Source organism: Liolophura sinensis, chromosome 6, assembly GCF_032854445.1.
Source record: "Liolophura sinensis isolate JHLJ2023 chromosome 6, CUHK_Ljap_v2, whole genome shotgun sequence".
Taxonomy (NCBI): Eukaryota; Metazoa; Mollusca; class Polyplacophora; order Chitonida; family Chitonidae; genus Liolophura; species Liolophura sinensis.
This window is the reverse complement of record NC_088300.1, coordinates 67,544,824-67,565,341: the sequence shown is the minus strand read 5'-3', so window position 1 is coordinate 67,565,341 and position 20,518 is coordinate 67,544,824. Positions and strand designations below refer to the sequence as shown.

General features: G+C 37.7%; 1 protein-coding gene across 1 annotated transcript in view; it reads left to right on the top strand.

Annotated features, from left to right (window-relative positions):
• Positions 1 to 1,710: 1,710 nt before the first annotated feature.
• The window catches only part of LOC135467838 (exportin-5-like), a 32,336-nt gene continuing 13,528 nt past the window's right edge, over positions 1,711 to 20,518 (top strand). The window contains 20 exon segments of the mRNA XM_064745724.1: positions 1,711 to 1,882; positions 3,031 to 3,117; positions 3,119 to 3,153; positions 5,438 to 5,510; positions 5,779 to 5,916; positions 6,597 to 6,779; positions 7,678 to 7,896; positions 8,609 to 8,685; positions 9,791 to 9,887; positions 11,453 to 11,536; positions 12,160 to 12,285; positions 13,394 to 13,484; positions 14,067 to 14,189; positions 15,070 to 15,239; positions 15,601 to 15,696; positions 16,502 to 16,633; positions 17,584 to 17,690; positions 18,590 to 18,682; positions 19,182 to 19,281; positions 19,998 to 20,063. Coding sequence (XP_064601794.1) covers positions 1,781 to 1,882; positions 3,031 to 3,117; positions 3,119 to 3,153; positions 5,438 to 5,510; positions 5,779 to 5,916; positions 6,597 to 6,779; positions 7,678 to 7,896; positions 8,609 to 8,685; positions 9,791 to 9,887; positions 11,453 to 11,536; positions 12,160 to 12,285; positions 13,394 to 13,484; positions 14,067 to 14,189; positions 15,070 to 15,239; positions 15,601 to 15,696; positions 16,502 to 16,633; positions 17,584 to 17,690; positions 18,590 to 18,682; positions 19,182 to 19,281; positions 19,998 to 20,063 — 2,199 coding nt within the window. The 5' untranslated portion in view covers positions 1,711 to 1,780.

Below are 20,518 nucleotides of genomic sequence, written 5' to 3'. Positions count from 1 at the left end.
GAAAGAGCGCACAAATAGTTTCTTGGATAGATTCCAGTTTTGAAATATTGTTTACACCGTGGCAACCTTGACAGTTTTTCGGCATTTATGTATACGGGCATTCTTTATTTCTAAGCGAATTGAATCACATTAGCATTATTATATATGTTTTATCAGAATATTATCAGAATTTATCTATATCAGAATTACGGTACTACTGAAGTAGTGCAGGGGACGTCGCTTGGGTTTGCTCATCGATAGGTTCTCATCTTTGCACTTTTGCTAGGCCTCTAGTTTTAGAAAAGCATCCCAAATTCCATTAGATAGACCATTTGTATCCCCTTAGACCCATTATTTACTTATCATGGATGTTTGTGGCGTATTTAGGGTAATGATGAAATAGTGTGCCAAAGGTCTTTGGTGTTGATCTATACCAGCTTCGGTCAGTTTATCTCACTGTTTTTTTTTTTTAAATTATCCGGAATTTACAAATGAGAGATTATTAATTTAACCCCAATACATCATCATGAGTGTTTGTGGAGTATTTACGGTAACCACTGAAGGCGTGTGCCAAAGGTTTCTTGGTGTCAATCGATAAACAGTTTACTTGAGGTTTCATTTACCTGACTGGTTTTGTGAAAGTATTCTGAATTTGCAATTAGAGGTTATTAGAAGCATACACCATGTATCCATTTTTTTTTTTTTTACACATTGCGGATTTGTGGCGTATTTAAGGTAATACTGACAGAGTGTGGTGAAGATTCCTTGGTGTCGATCGATACTCAGTTTCCTTGTGTTTCTGAGCAGCACTTAATGAACAATATACTTATGGTTTTGTTTTATGAAAATATTCCGTATTTACAAATCAGAGGTCATTAAGTGTACACCAATGTAACCTGGATTTTTTGTTTTGTTTTATTTTGTTGTTTTCTTTTCGTATTATGTGAGTTTGTGGTGTACTTACGGTAACACTGAAAGAGTGTGCCGAAGGTTTCTTGATGCCGATCGATAAATAGTTTCCTTGCGGTTTTGTTTACCGCCCTGGTTTTACGAAAATATCCCGACTTTACCATGGGAGATTAATTTCAATATCTGTGTACATCCATTGTTACAAATCACGAATTTTTGTTGCATATTTACGGTAATAGGTCTACTGAGAGAGTGTGCCAAATATATCTTGATGCCAATCGATGAAGTATATTCTTGACTTTTTTTTCCGCAATACAAGTCTGAATATCACAAATAAAAGGATTGGCATGTACAAGTTTTTGTTGTATTGACGGCAATACTAGAGCGTGTACGAACGGTTTTACCTAACACATGAACAGACCTAATACATGAACATATACCATGAGCGACCTCTTCTCTTTGTTTCAAGACTGCAGCAAGGTGGCATTTTTGTTATTTCACGGGTAACTGACTAGTTTAGACAAGAAAACTTAACGGATGTGTTGTACTTTTAAGGCAAAACTTTAATTAAGGAGCCTTCAAAGGCTACGTATGTGACATATATATGTATTTGGTCACCGTTCGTTTATGCTTTTGGTCCGTGTCTTGATTTTGCATGTATATTGGTGCGCAAGGTGTTAGTGGTCTCTTTGGTAAACGGTCGCTGTTAATAGTCGCTAGCTATACTTATTCCAAGTGGCTCATGCTATTCAAGCAGAAATAGTCGACTCAAAAGGCTTCCGATTGGTTCATCGGTCGGAGCGCGTGCGTGTTGTGATGGAAGAGCACGCGAAAATGTGATGAAGTGTGCGATACATGTAAAGAAAATTTCTTTCGTGGCCTGTAGGACAGTATGGACCCAGCGCTAGAACTGGTCATCCCCCAGCTAATTTCAGCTGTGGAGACGATAATGAGCCCCAGTGTCACACCACAACAGCGATTAGAAGCACAACAGGTACTGACACATCACAACAACGACAACATCGTCAACATCGTCAGTGTCAAGATAAGCAGCCAAATGGCATCAGCTCTGAGCCCCTGCGAATTATAGATGTACTCAACTGCTGAACAAGCGTCAATCTATCACCTGTCTTGAGGGAACCACGAAGCGCGATAATTGATTGTATATAGGATATATCACACTGAATTGTCAGTGAGTGATCGGCTGTTAAGTATAGTGCATCAGTTGCTGGCTTCCCCTCCAGATCTGTCAGTAAACTGCGGATGGTCGTGGGTTTCCCACAGGCACTGCCCGGTTTCCTCCCACCATAATGCAGACTGGCGTGGTTTGGTATAAGTGAAATATTCCTGAGTATGACGTAAAACACCAATCAAATAAATATGAATAAATATTTGTGCACAACAAACAGGCCTACTATACATGGTATAAAGTAAGTTAAGCTAAATCATGGGTGATGTCAGGTATAGTAGTTTGAGTACACTATTAGGTGGAGAGATTTCAAATATTTGGATACGCCATAATGATGGCTGCTCAACCTGTAACCAGGGACTCCGCCATTCTCTATAAAGTGGCGATATACAGAATGTGGTGCAAATAAGCACCTCACATATCTCTAGCTGGTCAAATTTACCTCATAACATCTCTCCTCATAACCACACACAACTTAATTTTATAATGGTAATCCAGTTAAGTTTCATTAAAAAAAAAGATCCTGGATTTCAAGACAGGCACCTCGTTTAACCGGATATGGTTATTCACACCGCAGTGTATTTACGGACACTTCAGTGAATGGCAGGGTTTCTGACTTAAAGGCTGAGCAGCCATAATTATTGTGAATTCAAAAATTTCACAACTTACTAGTCTGTACATTCCGGCTAAAAAAATGTATACGTGTAGTGTAATTTATTTTCTGAGATTTTGATCAATTTTTATTTACTTATTTGATTGGCAATTAAAGCTGAACTCATATGTATGACCTTGGCCAGCATTATGTCAGGAGAAAAGTGGGCAAAGCCCAGTTGAAACCCACAACCATCCGCTGGTTGCCTGACTGACCTTACAACATATGACCTGAGAGGAAGGATTTTGGCCAATGGACAGATATCATTTTGTCATTTTCACATTTCTCTGCTTGTGACTAGGTTTGTCAGAACTTCAAAGAATCCTCCCCCCTTTGTGCCAGTTGTGGTTTAATCTTGGCGAAGAGGGAACAGTCACATATAGTGCGTCCATTTTGGCCTACAGCTAGTGGAGCATAGCATCAAGTAAGTAGAATGTTAATAGCATTGCACAACCAAATACAGAGCTAATTTGGGCACCCTATTTGTAGGCTAATTTAGGCTAAAATATTTTTAGATATTAACAGACCACAATTTAATGCCTCATAGAGAAATTTTAGTGTAAATAAAATTTTATTGTCCGTACAAATGAATATAAGGAATTTTTTCATTGATGTAAATTCAGTTTATCAGGTAATATCCCTGTAGTTTGTGCTTTTCTTAGGATATTCTGTAACTTAGGCAGTCCCTAAAGGTTATCAGAATATCCTTACATGCCATTAAGTTTACCAGTAAATGATTTGTTGTAAAAAGATATACATTACTGTTCTGATGGAGCCTAGGTTTTGTCACTGACATTATAACCAGCTAGTGTATAAATATGGGATCATTTTTTTTTTTTTTTTTGGCTGTTAAGGACAGAGTATGGTATTCTATTCACTCCAAGTCTTGTAGAATTCCTTGTAGAATATATATATATATACACACACACAGAGACATATAAGGAGGTTTAAAGGAGAATAAAACTTAAAAACACGACACTATAGGCTGAAAAGAACACACTTTTTTTCTATCTGGTGGTGCCTGCTGCATAATTTGCGATTTTTCCTCGTCATACACTTAAAGCCCATATACGGCAAAGCTAGCATATATATGAGTCTAGCGCGTCCTCCATCTTTAACACCATGTAATTTATGCTAAGGGGTGTGTTGCCTCTCAGCCCAGTGAGAACCGTTTAAACTGCCGGCTTGTTCGGGTAAACTCGGAGCCTACGTCTAAACATTCTGGTTTCCTGATCCGTCAAGCGGAAAATGAACTGTTCTGTTCGCCACCTTCTGGGAAGAAGAGTTCTACCGGAAAATGTATGAACTCCACTTCGGCGGTTTCTGACGGCAATTCTCCTCCTAACACAAGACTTCAGGACTAGTTCTTAGGCAAAATGGAGTCGCTCATGGCAGATTTTGGCACTGACTTTATTTATAATTTATCAACTTGAGGTACATATTAGAAATTTTGTTTATGGCATGCACCTGCAAAGAAAATGCATACTTTTTTCAATGGTATTTTCATTGATATTTCATTTTCTTCTCCTTTAATGCATTGAAGCTGGTTGAGCAGACTGAAATGTTCATAGTGAGATCTAGCTCTGTAGGGCTGTGATATTGTATACTATCACAGCCCTGTCTTGATACATAAGCTTACCTTGAACACCTCTGTATTTCCTCTGCTGGGTTCAATACAATTTTGTTGGCGGCCAAATAAATGTGTCTGTCCATACTCATACTCAACTATCGATTCCTGATAGGTGTCCCAGTGTGTCATGTCTGGTAAGTCCTGGCAAGCATTAAACTGATGGGTGGAAACTGAATAAATTCAAACTCCAACAGCCATTTTTAGAGGCATACTCCTCACAGTGAGGGGAATCACTGCCACTACTACTACTTGACTAGATTGACCTCCTGACACACCTGGGCTAATTGTTTAGTCACACCAGTAATGACCTAAAGGGAACCCATAAACAACACTGATCACTAAAAAATTTCTCAAACAATCAAAGTAAAGATTAAACAAGATGTACAAAATATGCTGGTTGTTAGTAGTGTCAGTAGTTATCTCCCTTGTATAGGCTCTGCGGAGTATGTATTCAGACGTGATGGTTAGAGTTTGAATTTATCCAGCTTCCACCAGTTTCATGCTTGTGAGGATTTACTAGGGCTGATTCATTTGGACACCAAGTAGGAATTGATAGCTGAGCCGAAAAGTTTGTTTGCGCCGTTTGTTTCGTCAAAAGGGTATGACTATTTTCAACACATTGATGAGAAAAGTGGCAGCTAAGAGTTACAGTCTGCCTTTTGAAATAAATTGATTTTGTCATAGGCAAAGACAAAAATAGTTGCCATCCTCTTTGAAGATTCCGTTTTTAGTATCCAAATTAAGTATAGTTATATTTCTTTGTTGAAATCGATTTTTTTACGGAAGAAGTTCAATTTCTAACCACAGCATTGAGTTTTAATCTTAATTTTACAAACCGAATATTGGCTCATAAATATGACCTGTATGAGTCCCTGCCTTATGTGGGGATGATCAGATTGAAGCCACTGTAGCCCCTTGATGGATGAGGTTGTGGGTTCAATTCCAGTTCATGCTCACTGAGCTGTGGTCCCTAAGTGAGTCTGAACCGTGGTGAAATGTAATAGTTTCCATTGGGTTCTGATGACATAAAATAAATAAATCCATTGAAAATATATTTTTCACTGCTTTTTATTTGTAGGCACAGTTGGAATGACATGTGTCAAGAAGATAAAGACTCCATGAAGGCGAGTTCTCTGGAACTCATAGCTGCTGTAGGTTTATTTTTGTACATTATTACTTGCTGATGATCATGTCATATAAAAGACTGAACCAAAGTCAAGTGGCAATGATTGAAATCAATTCCTTAGTTGTGTTATTATCTTGATGAAAATCTTGATTTTATGAGTACATGTGGATAGAAGAAGATGTTCTTGTATTGTAAAGAAACTACAAACACCTTTAAAAAATGTGTGTGTTTTCATAGATTTCATTCGTTTTGTAATTTAAAGGTGTTAAATATCAGTTTAAATTTTTCCCTAGGGAACGGACTACATATTGGAAGAGCAAAGCCACATAAAAGATGGTGTCTCCCGAGTGGTTGTGGAAGTAGTGAAGAGGTCCTGGCCCCAGATGTGGCCATCTTTGCTGAAAGACTTAACTGATCTCTGTCAACTTGGGGTAAAATCATTAGTGAACTACATGTATTCAGTTTCCTAAAATGTTGATGTTCATTTTTTTTAACACTTCATATTAATAAAGGTGAGACCAGGGTTCAACCCCAAGTTGGGTAATGTCTAAGACAAATTTTTTACATGTTGATGTTCAAGTGGGGAAGCACTGTTACCCTAATTACTTAACCTTTTCGCATATGACTAACTTTTAGTGCAATTTATGCACTTTTATGATTTGACTTTAGAGACAAAACTACGTTGGTCAGAATGGCCAGTTTCAGGGCTTCACAAAAAGTGTAATGGTATTAGTCAGTACGGAATAATTGCCGTCAGAATATGCCTGGATAAACACCTTGCAAACATGCGAAAAGGTTGGCTAATTGCAGTAATATAATGCTATTGGAAACAGCCTGCTGCAAGCAGACAGTCTTGTGAAATACTCTCATTCATAAGGAAAGCAACATTAGACTGCCACAGTGAAATTGTTTAATTTTTTTTTTTTAGAACAGCTATTTGAACACACAGTCATATCAACATATGTGTTTCTCATGTATTTATGTGCCTTACCAACTGAATATCTTCTGAAATCTGAATGATCTTCTGAAATGATTGAAAGCATTGACTGTCATAAAAATTTCTACATTATTATGGGTTTTCATTACCTGGTTTTTATTGTCTTGTTCACAGGAAACACAATCAGAAATTGTGTTGTCAGTTCTTCTTCGCTTGGTGGAGGATGTTGTGGCATTTCAGAATCTGCCCAGTCAACGCAGACGTGACATTCTGCTAGGGTTGACCTCCAGTATGGCAGACCTGTTCTCATTTTTCCTCAATCTGCTCCAACAACACACAAGGAAATACACAGAGCTGGTACGACTTTGATTTTATATATATATATATATTGGCATTTTGGACATATGAACAGATCCAGTCAAACTGAAATAAATAGTTTGATTATCGACAATATATAAAATACTATGATACACGATATGGATTCTGATTTAATTTATTTGCTTAGAACATTCCTTTCACCTGGATTATTATTGATTATTGACCGTCCATTTTGTTCGTTACATTTGGACACCCAGCAGGAATCGATAGCTGAGCTGAAAAGTTAGTGCTGTTTGTTTCGTCAAAAGGGTATGACTATTTTCAACACAACAACGAGAAAAGTGGCAGCTAAGATTTACAGTCTGCCTTTTGAAAAAAATTGATTTTGTCATAGGCAAAGACAAAAATAGTTGCCATCCTCTTTGAAGATTCCATTTTTAGCATCCAAATTGAGTACAATTATATTTCTGTTGTTGAAATTGACTTTTTTTACAGAAGATATGTTTCCAACCACAGCATTGAGTTTTAATCTCAAATTTAGGAATGACAGTTTCAATACATACATGTAGATTTGATTAGAGGTCAAATTTCCTTCAAACTGCTTTCACTGCTGGTCTGATAGTGTGCAGATTTGTTTAAAAAAATCAAAGTTAAGGTGTAATGATTTTTACATCACAAGATCATTGGCCGATCATTCACAGGTCATTGGCTGTTTAGGCAGAGAAAGCTGAAATTACATTTAGTCTGTAAATATTTTTAATATGTTTAATTTTGGTATTTTTAAAGTTGATACTTTGATGATTACAACAGTTTATGCAATACAGTTATCTATATTTTCAACCATTGTAAGGGTTAATTTGCCCCTCAGCATTAAATTAACGATCAAATTTCTCCAGTCATTTTATTTCATTGTTTTGTTTTGTCTGTCTTCATTTAGAAAGGCAGTACCGAGAAGGAGTGCATTATACAGGCTGCAGCACACTGTAAAGTCAGTCAGGCTGTGCTCAGTTGTCTCTCCGGTTATGTAGACTGGGTCAACATGTCCCACATCCTGGAGAATAACGGACTCTTACTTCAAATGTTGTGTCTTCTTCTGAGTGAAGAGAAGCTGCAGGTGTATGCTGCAGAGTGTCTGCTTCTCATTGTCAGCAGAAAGGTAAAGCTGGCTTTAAAGAGACTGGGATTAGTTTGCTTGAATATACATTAAAATTTGGACATAAAATTTCATCCATGACTTAAGTTGATCATTTTGCCTGATTCTGTGAGTTTTAATAATCATAGAAAAATGTTTGTAGAGTTTAATGGATGGTAGGAGAATATTCTGTTTGAAAAATGTCAGAGTCATCAGCAAAAGTAATGTTTTATGGCCTTTAGTTTGAGTTAAAAATCAGCCTTTTCAGGGGAAGTTTTAGGGCATATACATTGTTTGTCTGTGGTATATATAAACTTTATTACCTTGGAACACTTGTAGGCATTAAACCTTCACCAAGTTTACAGTCTGCTGTGTATATGTTCAGGCTAGTGTGGTCACTCATGGCTGTGTTTTTCACATTTGTATGTACATAAAAAATTTTTACAGGTGCCATATTGTATTATCTTTGGGCTGTACAGTTGTTTAATGTTAAGTAGCATGTGGTCAGCGGATTTGCTCAAAGATTATGAAAACACTGTTAAATAATACTGCTGTATAAATAAATGTATTCAGGAAAGCAGCAATACGAGTATTGAAACCCACTTACAAAATAAATCAGTAAATAATAAAATAATCAAAAGCAAAATGTTGTGTATTATGAAATAATTGTACCGTCTAAAACTGATTGTGTGAGTAGCTGTTGTGAAGAATGTATGTATTTGTATAATTTGCATAGGGTCAGGTTGAAGAGAGAAAGCCCCTGTTGATTCTCTTCAGTGAAGATGCCATGAACACAATTCTTAATGCTGCTGGGTAAGAAATGTTAGAGACTGACTAGAAAATAAGCTACATATTGTGTAATAATGAATTTCTTCTAAATTTTGCGACACCTGGTCTGCTCATTTTAGCCAATATATATGTAATTCTAGTCAGAATATTGAGTTTCTTTCTTCTCACATGGTTTGACCATCAATTGAACAACATACTCATATCTTTACTTTTCCAAAAGACTGGTAATGAAATATAATGTACTTTCAACACTACTAATATCTGTCCCAAATTTTACAAGAATTAGGGTAATAATTTCTTTCTGCTGTTATTGATGTCAACCTCTAGTTCTGTCTGACATGGATGCTAACTTATGTTTGTTTGTTGAACAACAAGTTGCTGCTGGGGCCTCCGTGGCTCAGTTGGTTATCGCGCTAGCGCAGCGTAATGATCCAGGAGTCTCTCTCCAATGCGGTCGCTGTGAGTTCAAGTCCAGCTCATGCTGTCTTCCTCTCCGGCCATACGTGAGAGTGTCTTCCAGCAGCCGATGGTCGTGGGTTCCCCCCAGGCTGTGCCTGGTTTCCACCCACCATAATGCTGGCCGCCGTCGTATAAGTGAAATATTCTTGAGTACGGCATAAAACACCAATGAAATAAATAAATAAACAAGTTGCTGTCGTACACATGTGATAAAGTTAAGCCACTGATAAACGTTTTTCAATCTTTTCTTTGCATTTTCAAAGAAGCAGTGTTTCTTTTGCTACACTATATTAATGAAATATCCTTCCATATTGTGTTAGGTAGTGGGATGTAGCTCGGTCATTGCTGGTTCAGTCCCCACCTTGGACAGGGAATTTGTAGGTTCCTTGGTGATGATAATTGGTTGACAATGCTCATGTCTAACATTCGTTGACGACAGCTGTCTTCCACCGATATGGTGTACAGATGTGTAAGTTGCAGGTAGGAAAGCTCATCAGTAACCTGTCAGTGGCAATTCGATATCCTCCATCTAGATAACTGCCTCCTTTGCAAGTGCAATTTAGGAAAATTCTGGAATGTGGCATTTAACGGCCATCAAGTAATTAAATAAATAAAGAATTGTTTGGATCTGGTGGTTTTGACTTACTAGCGCTTTGCTTTGTGTTTTAAGGTCAGCCAGTTCGTCGTTAGATGAATACTATTATCTCTTCCTAAAGAAGTTGTGTCAAGTTCTGACAGAGATTGGCAAACAGCTTTGTGCTGTCTGGGTAAGCCGTCATCTTTATATCTCTCTTACATGAATGTTCAAGTATGAGAACTGCATGCAAAATTAAGATGATAAACTGTGCACTTGTAACATGTCTAGAGAAAGGTGAAGTGTAGTTTCGTTTCAGTCATTCACCACATTGTCACCATTGTATGGCAGCAATAAAGCGAAAGTGGTATCAGACAGGCTGTACCAGAAATGTTTTACAAAAAATGGATTGTAGCAGATCCAATCAATTTTTTGGCTTTTTATTTTTAAACAGTTACCTTTCTCAGAATTTTGGTGCACGTGTTACCATTTGAAAACTATTTGATAAAATTCCTAAAATTTATAAAGTGGGTCGCATTATAACTTATAGAATCATTTTAACACTATAAACAGTAATGGCCGTACAAGTCTGATGTTTGTTAAAGGGTAATAATTTGAGCTATCTTGGCAAGTACAAAAAATTTGATTCAGGAATATGGATATTTTTGGCAAAAATCTCTGGTGTAGCCTCTTTAAGCCATAATAATCATGAATGATAGCTATGGACTTATAGCTTCAATGTATTTTGGTGACCATCTTGATTTCCCACATGTTTTTGGTTGTAGAAATTCCCAAACAATGAAAACAATACGGCACATTGGTCACATGCCCCTGAGACCACAGAACTGTGTGTTGGGATAATGTGGAATGTCAGTCTAAGAAATACACAATGATTCAAGTTAATGTCGTGCAAGTAGTGTGATTCCTTTGATAAACTGGACTGACCAATTAAATCTGGATTTAAATTTCAGAGTATGGAGTTTTGAAAGTCCACTGTTTAAGTTCAGTTAAAGTGAAAACTTCTTTAGGAAAGAAATATGATCTTGTTGAATTTTAAATTTGTTGTCACATTGGATGCTGTACGCTGAATCCTATTATTGGAAACGGAAGTGAAACGCTGTTGTTATTTGCTGTAATGCATAATGCTTTTTGTTGAATATGTGATCTGTGGCCGTACGTGGGAAGGCCTTCCAGCAAACTGCGGATAGTCGTGGGTTTCCCCCAGGCTCTGCCCGGTTTCCACCCACCATAATGCTGGCCGCTGTCATATAAGTGAAATATTTCTTGACTACGGCGTAAAACACCAATAATATAAATAAATAAATATATGTGATATGATAAAATTGGGTCGCATACAACCTCTGCAACATTACAGCAGAAATCAACATGATTTTATGATAACTAGGACCGCTTTAATGCCGTGATATACATCATAATTCATCCTACCCTTTGCCACTTGTGTCATGTGATTTGCACCCTGGAGGTGTTGGTTTGAGGCTTTGACTAGCAAACTACACATATACATAGTCACACCACGGAATTGCTGGCAGTCAAGTTTAACAGGAGTTGAATTCTGTAGTATATTATGGTATATTTTGATTAAAGATTTGAACTAATGTTAAAACTCATCTTTCTTTGATGCATTCCTCCTTTCGTCCACTTATACCAGTTTACATTATGGATAAATGAGAGCAGTTAAGTGTTTCTGTGTGTGAAGTTTATGAGTGAAATCCTCAAAAATATTTTTATATATGTCAGGGTTCAGCTGAAGGAGTATGCAGGCCACCTAACTTTGAGAAGTATCTCCAGTCAGTCCTGGCATTCACCTTACACCCCAGTCAGGTAAGTACAGCTCAGCTCCCACCCAACAGCACACACCCAGTATTTCCCACAATTCAGGAAGCTGAAGAAATTCTGGAGTAGAACAAAGGTTATAAAGTGTGCAGGGGCCTGAGTAGTTGAGTAATTAACTTGCAAGCACAGCATAAAGACTCGAGAGCCTCTCACCAATGCAGTCCCTGTGAGGTCAAGTGCTGGCTTCCACTCCGTACATTGGAAGGTCTGTCAGCAACCTGCAGATGATCATGGGTTTCGTGTGAGCCCTGCTTTCCTTCTTGTCATAATGCTGGTGGCATAAAACAAATATTTTTCATTTTTGTTCATAAAAACAGGTTTTGTATGCTTTCAAAAATGTTGCAATACCTAGAAAATAATGTTGTCAACAATAAGCTTTATGAATAAATATGAACCAGAAATTAAACTTTTGAACAGTTGAAGTCCCTTTGGCATTGAAATATCATCACTTGGAACATAAAATGCACCATTGTGGTTTTTGACAAATTTGAAACTACAGCCTTCGCCAATAAATTTGTAATCTCCTTGTTAAACTTGTCGTAAGTATATGTATTATTGTTTTATCATTTACTTTATATTCGATTTAATAATGAACCTCATCTTTGTTGTAGATGCTTGGTAGTTTTACTCAGTCCTTGTGGGCATCTTTTCTACGTCATGAAGTTATATCTCAAGATTCTGTGGTGTTATCCTTCATACCTAAACTAATGGAAACAGCCACAATCACATTGTTAAAGGTACATGTATATACTGCTCATTATAATATGGACCCGTATTATTCACTGCTATTGTATCAGTGAAGAATTCTTAAGTTATTCCGGTAAAAAAATAATCAAACTTCACAAAGCTCATACTATAATTCTTTCAACCTTTTCACATGTTTGCAAGGAGTTAATACAAGCACAATCTGATGGGATTATTCTGTGTAGACTGATAAAAGTTTCCTTTTTGTGAAACCTGAAAATTGGCCAATCCAACCAACTTAGTTGTGTCCTCAAAATCAAATTAAAAATGTTCCTGTATTGCACTGAAAGGTTGAGGAAGTAGGGTGAGTGGTTCCTAGAAGAAAAATGAATCAAACAGTATGAAGTGAAATACATCATTTGCAAATTGCAAAACTTCAGTTAAAATACATGTAGAGTAAGTGAATCGCATGCAAATGTATTTACATCTTTCATTGGCAAATATATTTTGGAAGTATTAATTTTGGTATTTGAATTGATCTGTTTTTATGAGTTAACATGCTAATATTTCTGTCATAGAACATGAGTACAGGTGGTTGATTTTAATATTTATATGTATGCATCTTTGTGAAAGTTTAAGGGGTCAGTTGTAACATAATGTGGTAGGGTTCATCGGGTGCTTCTCTAGGTGTACCTCTATCATGTGGGTCTTTACCTGACATTATTAGGAGTGTGACATCAAACATCAATGACTGGCCCTGTTGGTAGAACATCTGCTTCAGGGGCAGCAGATCCAGGGTCAATCCAGGGTCACACCTAAGACCTTAAGAGAATAAGTTGTGGCTTCTCACCTGGCATTCAGCACGAAGGTAGACTGGTTGACCTGTATCATTATAGTGGCTGGGGTGGGGCAACTTACTTGTCTTTGGTAAGTCGTCTCAGTGAAGCAGCGCTAGATAAAAAGAGCGGTGAAAATCTGCCCTGCGGCAAAGAGGCACATCACACGTACATGCTCTCTGAGGACTCCTTAGTCGTCTTATGACGGAAAATTGCTAAGTTCAAAGTGAAACCCAAAGCACTCACTCACTCACTCGCATCAAACATCAATGAAGCAAAAAATACAGAAGTTTACAGATGAAACGAAATGCTTGATTGTACTTAGGTTGGCTTTCCAAGTCAGATAAATTCCCCAAGCTGCGACTTTGCTAGGCAGGATTTTGACAGCGATGAAGATTTCAATGCCTTCTTCTCAAGTAAGAATTCGATATCATCTGGAATTTGTTTAAAAAAAAAACGTTTTTGTCAATATTTTGTTGATCTAAACAAAAAGTAATTTTGATTTTTGATTACAAAACCTGTTGTAATGTCTACACCTTTGGAGAATAAGAAGTGCTTGTTTCATAATTATATGTTTACCTGTGTGTAACAGTCTTTACAAGCGCTTTGCAAACAGCTAACAATTAATTGTTTTCAAAAAATGGTATTTATAGATATGTATGTGCAAGTTTTTTTTAAATTGATTCGACAATTAATCTTTAAGGATACTTCAATGTTAACATGGTGTGGTGTACAGAATATAGAAAACTTATTAAACAGTATTAGATTGGTCATTTAAATTATGTTCTTGGGCAGGTTTAGGAGTCACATATTACAAAAATTTCATTCCATTTGTAAAGGTTTAAAAATCTGAACCCAAATGGAGCCACATTACTGTGGCATGTATGTATACATGTATCTCGTTGGGAACTTAACTTTGTACTGGAATGTCAGTGTGAAAATCTGATTTGCCAAATGAATATGTGTACTTTCCTTACACTTGTCAATCACTTTATCAGAGTACAGGGCAGAGATTTCTGAGACGATCAGATTATCAACACGCCTGGAGCCCAGCTTTACCTTTGGCTTTGCAGTGCAGTGGCTTGATGTCTTACTCAAGAAACCTGTAGATGCCGGAACAGGTAAGGAAAAGGGTTAAGTGTAAGTTGTGTCTGCATTCAACAAAAGGTCGGCGTTAGCTGTTCAGAAAGGTAGATAATAAAGTTGGGTGTACTTGGTTGTGTTTTATACCATAAGAATAGTTTTGGTTACCTGGTTAGGTGTGGTAGCTTACTCTGGGATTGACATGGTTTCTTCCACTCACAAAGATGGGGCCAGTTTCATGAAGCATACTTACTGTTAAGTAGAACTTAGCTAAGTGCACGTCATATCTCTACAACATATGTTATCATGATGGTTAAGGGCACACTTGGCTAAGAAAGCTTCGTGAAAACAGCCCCAGATCTTAATCATATAAGTCAAATACTCATCAGTACAGTAAAACACAAATGAAAGATCTGATCATATCTGTTGCCGTACTTCAATGAGCCTCAGGGGAAGTATGTGGTTGAGGGTAGTCTTTTATGTGGTCCTAGAATGAAGCTCATTCATGATGTATATCTTCCAAAGCAATTTTTGTTTTCTCCGCCCATCCCTAAATACTAGTATAGGCGACAAGCAGTAATAAACTTGCTTTAAAATGGCAATTGGGGGCCTCAGTGGCTCTGTTGGTTAGCTTGCTAGAGCAGCGTAACGAGCCAGGAGGAGGAGTCTCTCACCAATGCGGTCGATGGAGTTCAAGTCCAGCTCATGCTGGCTTCCTCTCCGGCCGTACGTGGGAAGGTCTGCCAGTAACCTGCAGATGATCGTGGGTTTCCCCCGGGCTCTGTCCGGTTTCCTCCCACCATAATGCTGGCCGTCGTCGTATAAGTGAAATATTCTTGAGTACGGCGTAAAACGCAAATCAAATAAATGAATTAAAATGTCAATCTGTTGAAAACTTGCTTCTATGTTTCATTTCAGCGACGGAGAGTGGTAACTGTAACTTGAGCTCCCCTTCTTTTCTGGAATGGGACGCCATGACTGTTTTCCTGGAGAACATGATGACCAAGCTGCCGTCCGTAACTGGGGACACCAGCTATATGCAGGAGGGTATCCGTCTGCTCAAGACAGTCTTTGTCTACCAAACACAGGTAACTTCCTGATGTGGCAATCACAGTATTTCACCCCAAAATTTGACCAGTAAAAATGCGCTTTTAGATGCATGCAAAGGTCGTGAATAAAATGATACTTTTGATATTAACACTTGAGTTTTTCCAAAAAGAAGTTAATCAGACTTCACCAAAAATTCATGATCAAACAATGTAGCTAGTGGTTGAGAGGCTTGTCTATAAAATGCGAGGACATTAACGGGCAGTAATGACCCACAGGGCAGTAGCGACACGGTTCTTATTTTATGTTTCTCACAACCAGATATCAATTTAGCTAGTATTATGCACAAAACTGTGGCCTTTCATGCAACATTTTCATCATCATCATATGCTATATTTTCAGGACCCCCTAATATTGTCATCACTGCTGTCTTGCATTTCTGCATTATTTGTTTTCCTTACTTCGGCCCCAGAAATATTACCATCTCTTCTGGATAAGGTAAGTAGAATTGTTTGCTGTGATAAGGTATTTCAGGGTGTGGTGCACTGCTATCCAGGAAGCCTGTTTTCTCATAGAAAGTGACTATAACCCTTGATCAGCGAGGTCAAACTAAATATTGTTTGCACTTATAGTCTCTGTGGTGACAACAATCTAAACTTTAGGTCTAAACTAAACCTCTGTGGTACAGGGGTTAGCATACTAGCACAAGCCCAGGACTCAAGAGGTTTTCAGTTGTTAATTGGGCTCTGAGTAAAACAAAAATCAAATGAATAAATAATTTGATATGCTAAGATCTGCCACTTGAGTTTTGTTCAGATCGGTGTAGCCTGTCTAAGTGGGTCTTCCAGCAACCTGCATATGGTCGTGGGTTTCTCCCGGTCTCTGCCTGGTTTCCACCCACCATAATGCTGACCGCCGTTGTATAAGTGAAATATCCTTAAGTACGGCGTAAAACACCAATGAAATAAATAAATAAATCTAAGTAGTGTAATGATTTAAACTCTCATTGGTTGCCGAATGTCATTTTCTCAAACCTGCATTAAACTGAGCGTCACCAAATTTGGAAGCAATGTTTAGGTTACAGTACCTTAAAATTATATTGATTTACATGACATGTGAGGAAAAATGTATTTGCAGATTTTTTTTGTTTGAAACCCAGGATGCTAGTGTACCAGTAATACATTGTTATGCAAGTCTTCTGCATTTAGTGTTCAAGTGATTGGTAGATAGAGATGTGGCAAGCAGTAAAATATTTAAACTGTTTTGTTCAATGCAAACTGTGTTTCTTACTTTTTTGTTCAAGATTTTTTCTTTGGTTGTCTTCAACATTCCTGGTCAGACGAAGTCAACAAGAAGCAAAGCAGTGAAGAATGTCAGGCGTCATGCATGCTGTGTGCTAGTGAAAATCTGTAAACAGCACCCTGATTTGTTACTGGTAAGTAAGTACAGGCAGAGAAGAATGTTGGATGTGCTAGTGAAAATATGTAAACAGCACCCTGATATATCGCTGGTAAGTTAAATATAACAGCACCCTGATTTATTACTGGTAAGTTAGTGCGGGCAGTGAAGAATGTAACAATCCACGCGTGTTGTGTGTTTATGAAGATCTTTCAATGGCACCTTGATATCCTTTTGTTAAGTTACAGCACCCTTATAAAGTTCTAGAAGTTACAACACACTTAGGAAGTTGTTGGAAGTTACAGCACCCTTATAAAGTTGTTGATTAGTTACAACACCCTTATAAAGTTGTTGGAAGTTATAGCACCCTTATAAAGTTCTGTAAGTTACAACACACTAGGAAGTTGTTGAAAGTTACAGCACCCTTATAAGTTTGTTGGAAGTTACAGCACCCTTATAAAGTTCTTGGAAGTTGAAGCACCCATATAAAGTTCTTGGAAGTTACAACACTCTTAGAAAGTTGTTGGAAGTTACAGCACCCTTATAAAGTTGTTGGAAGTTACAGCACACTTAGGAAGTTGTTGGAAGTTACAGCACCCTTAAAAGTTGTTGGAAGTTCGACAGCCTTCAAACTTGTTGGAAGTTACAACACAAAGTTAAAAATATAAAACACCATCTATACTGTATGTTACTGGATCTATAAAAAACCACCCTAATTTACAGCAGGTATAAAATCAGTACAGGCATTGAGAAATATGTAATTCTGATTTCATTTTTGTGTATTTTCCAATTCCACCAGCCTTTGAACAGCTGTGCTCCCACATTTAAATATTTGTACATATGTTGTGTATTTTCCGCCATTCTTCGATAAACTCCATGTATGTAACCATGTTTCATTTGTAAATACATGTACATGTTGCATTTTTTCAGCCAGCCTTTCATCAGCTGGGTAACCACATTTTAATAAGTGTACACGTGTATTTTCAGCCAGCCTTTGATCAGCTGTGTACCCATATCTCCTCAATCAGTGGAGACCCAGATCAGCTGTCACAGATGGAGAAGTGCACCCTCATGGAGGCCCTAATACTCATCAAGTGTGTGCTCTTTAATTACGTACCCTGAAAAGCCTGTTTCGCAGTTTACTGCTTGGCAGCATTCCGTGATACCCTACAATCTGCTGTGTTAACTAGATTGGGTGACACATATCATGTAACAGCCTGCATGCTTCATTTAATATGACATGGCCCTGGACAATTCATTTTTAGATTTTGTTCTCAATTTTTGGGCCTTTGTGAGAATATGATTGGTGGTTGCTTGTGGGGCTCTTTATGTTTCTTAAAACCACTTGTCTACTTGTAAAACAAGGAATGGGATTTTCTGTGAAGGTGAGCTGTTTTTGAGCATCAGGCAATCCTGTTTCCTCTGCTCATAAAAATGACCACTGTTGTATAAGTGAAAAATTCATGAGTGTTGTGTTAAACAACAATCAAGTAAATAAATTGAATGTGACACTGTACCAAATTTCTGTTGAAGTAATAAAGTGTGTGATTTATTTAAGTCTTTCCATTCACTAAAGTCTGCAATGTAAAGTGTACAGTGTGACCTTTAAGACTGGTAGTATTTAGTGTGTCTTATCATATCGCACCATATTGTTGCTTGCGACTATGTTCTGCCTCAATCATGACAGTACTGTAATTCCTTTACAATACTGTAAAGGTTAATACCTGTTTGCATGATTGCAAGGTATTTATTAAAGCTTATTGTGAAGGCATTATTCTATGTGGACTGATAAACTTATACTTTTTGTGAAGCCCTGAAATTGGCCAATTGTCGTTTTGCCTCTAAAGTCAAATTCAAAATGTGCATGAATTGCACTGGAAGTTGCTCTTTCATATATGGAAAGGTAGAGGAATTTGGGTAAGTAAATTCTCTTTGAGAACTTTATCACAACTTTATATCTTCAAACATAAACTTCTTTTAAAATTCTTTACAGTAACCAGTACCAGAACTTTGAGAAACAGTCCAGGTTTATAGAGACTATTATAAAGCCAGTGAAGACCATGTGGTTGTCAGAGGAATTCAAACAGTAAGATCAGTATTACAAATGCAATAACAATAGATTCTTTCTGTGGTGAGGATTTGAAGGGAATTATGTTGAGAATTCTGTGACAGCTTATCTAATAAATGCAGCACATAAAAACTTTTAGATCACTTCTTTGGAATCTCTACCATATTGTTTTCAGTCGTGAGCACTTTGCTGGCCAGCTTACATGTATCTTCAGTGTACACTACACTGTGAACACTTGCCTACCATTTTGTCTTTAAACTTCTGTTAACTGGATCACAGTGTGATAAAATGAGGACTGGCTTGTTAGTGTTTAGAGCACAGTCCATGTAGTCAGAATGGAATATACCTGGAAAAAGAAAGGAAAAGAAATCTCTTCAACAGTGATAAAAAAAAAAAAAAATATTTAATAGCTCTTTTGAAAAGAGGAAACATGTTGGAAATGTACCATGCACAATTTGAGTATTTTGAATTTATTCTCTCTGGTTTCTGTTGAATTGTGCTTTTCTCTCTTGTGCAGGGCATTCTGGGACCCCGGGAAGTTCATGTGTTATGTGGGCTTAGACCAGCCTCCAGTGGAGCCCAGTAGTGAAGATGTCAGTGGCATCAACAGATCTCATGTAAGTTAAAAAAGCAACGAAGTTCAGTTAAGGTTATCTGTCAAATAGCTTACAGTTTCAAATATTTCACGTAAAGATGAAGAAACTGTGTGAGAAATTTCTAGTTTCCTGAAGTCGATTGAGTTACTTATTATTAGACAACTCACGAGCATTTAGTGATGTATTGGACCATTGAGTAGAAAGAGGCTTGAGGAGCACAGCCCAAAGTGTCTCCCTGCCCTCAAATCTGATCTACCAGCAATTGCTTCTAAGCTGTCAAATGACAGATTTAGGTTAGTGTGTGCCAGTCAATTAGTGAAGTTTCTATCGTCAATTTCTCAAATGCAATAAACAGTAGTGCTTTTCGGTTACAAGGGAAATTAAAGTCTATTCTGGTGACGTTGCCACTAGCATTCCCCCCAAAAGGTGATTTCTGAGATCCTATTTTCCTATTGATGGCGAACGGAACATGAAAATGTACCACTGTTGCGATTGTTCTGGTTTAGTTTTCCGTATGGAAGGCAGATGTGACTACGTGCCTGGACAATTGAAAGTCATATACACGTGCCTCACCTTTACTGTCCTTCCACTTTCCCCCATCTGTAGTTGGCAGAATATGTCTCTCCTGGACACTGATGGTATAGCTAGCATTATATTAGACTCATGGTTGTGTTGTTCATGATCAAATGTGGTTTAATGAATCTTACACAGTAATATTTGTCATTTTCTTCCTGCAGATTACATACTGTATCAGCACAATGTTAGCTGTCCTGAAGCGGAGCACGTGGCCAGATGATTCCCAGGTGTGTACAGCGGATCTGTAGCTGATGCGATCAATCATGGTCATCCCAAAGACTCTAAAAGTGGTACTGTTTTGCTGCCTCGATTAGCACTCTGCACTGAGAGGTTAGAGCAAGGAAACAGGACCGGTTGTCCCTATGTCAGTATAATGTGAACTGGTTGGGTGCCATGTCTGGTGTCTTTGGCATGGTACTCAAGTGATGGCAGCATTTTGGCAACATAGGCTCATCTTGCCAAAAGAATTAGAATGACTCTGGTCACCATATGACTAAAAAATTGTATGACATGTTGTATATACATGTATGTAGTCACTGTATATATCTTACATACTGTAGCTTTTAAACATGGACAGTTTGATTTTATACTCTGGTGATTCCAGATTGGTGCAGTGGAACATGTTGTTCAGAGAGATGTAGAAACGAATGTGCACTTTTGTACAGTACTAAATTACATTTCC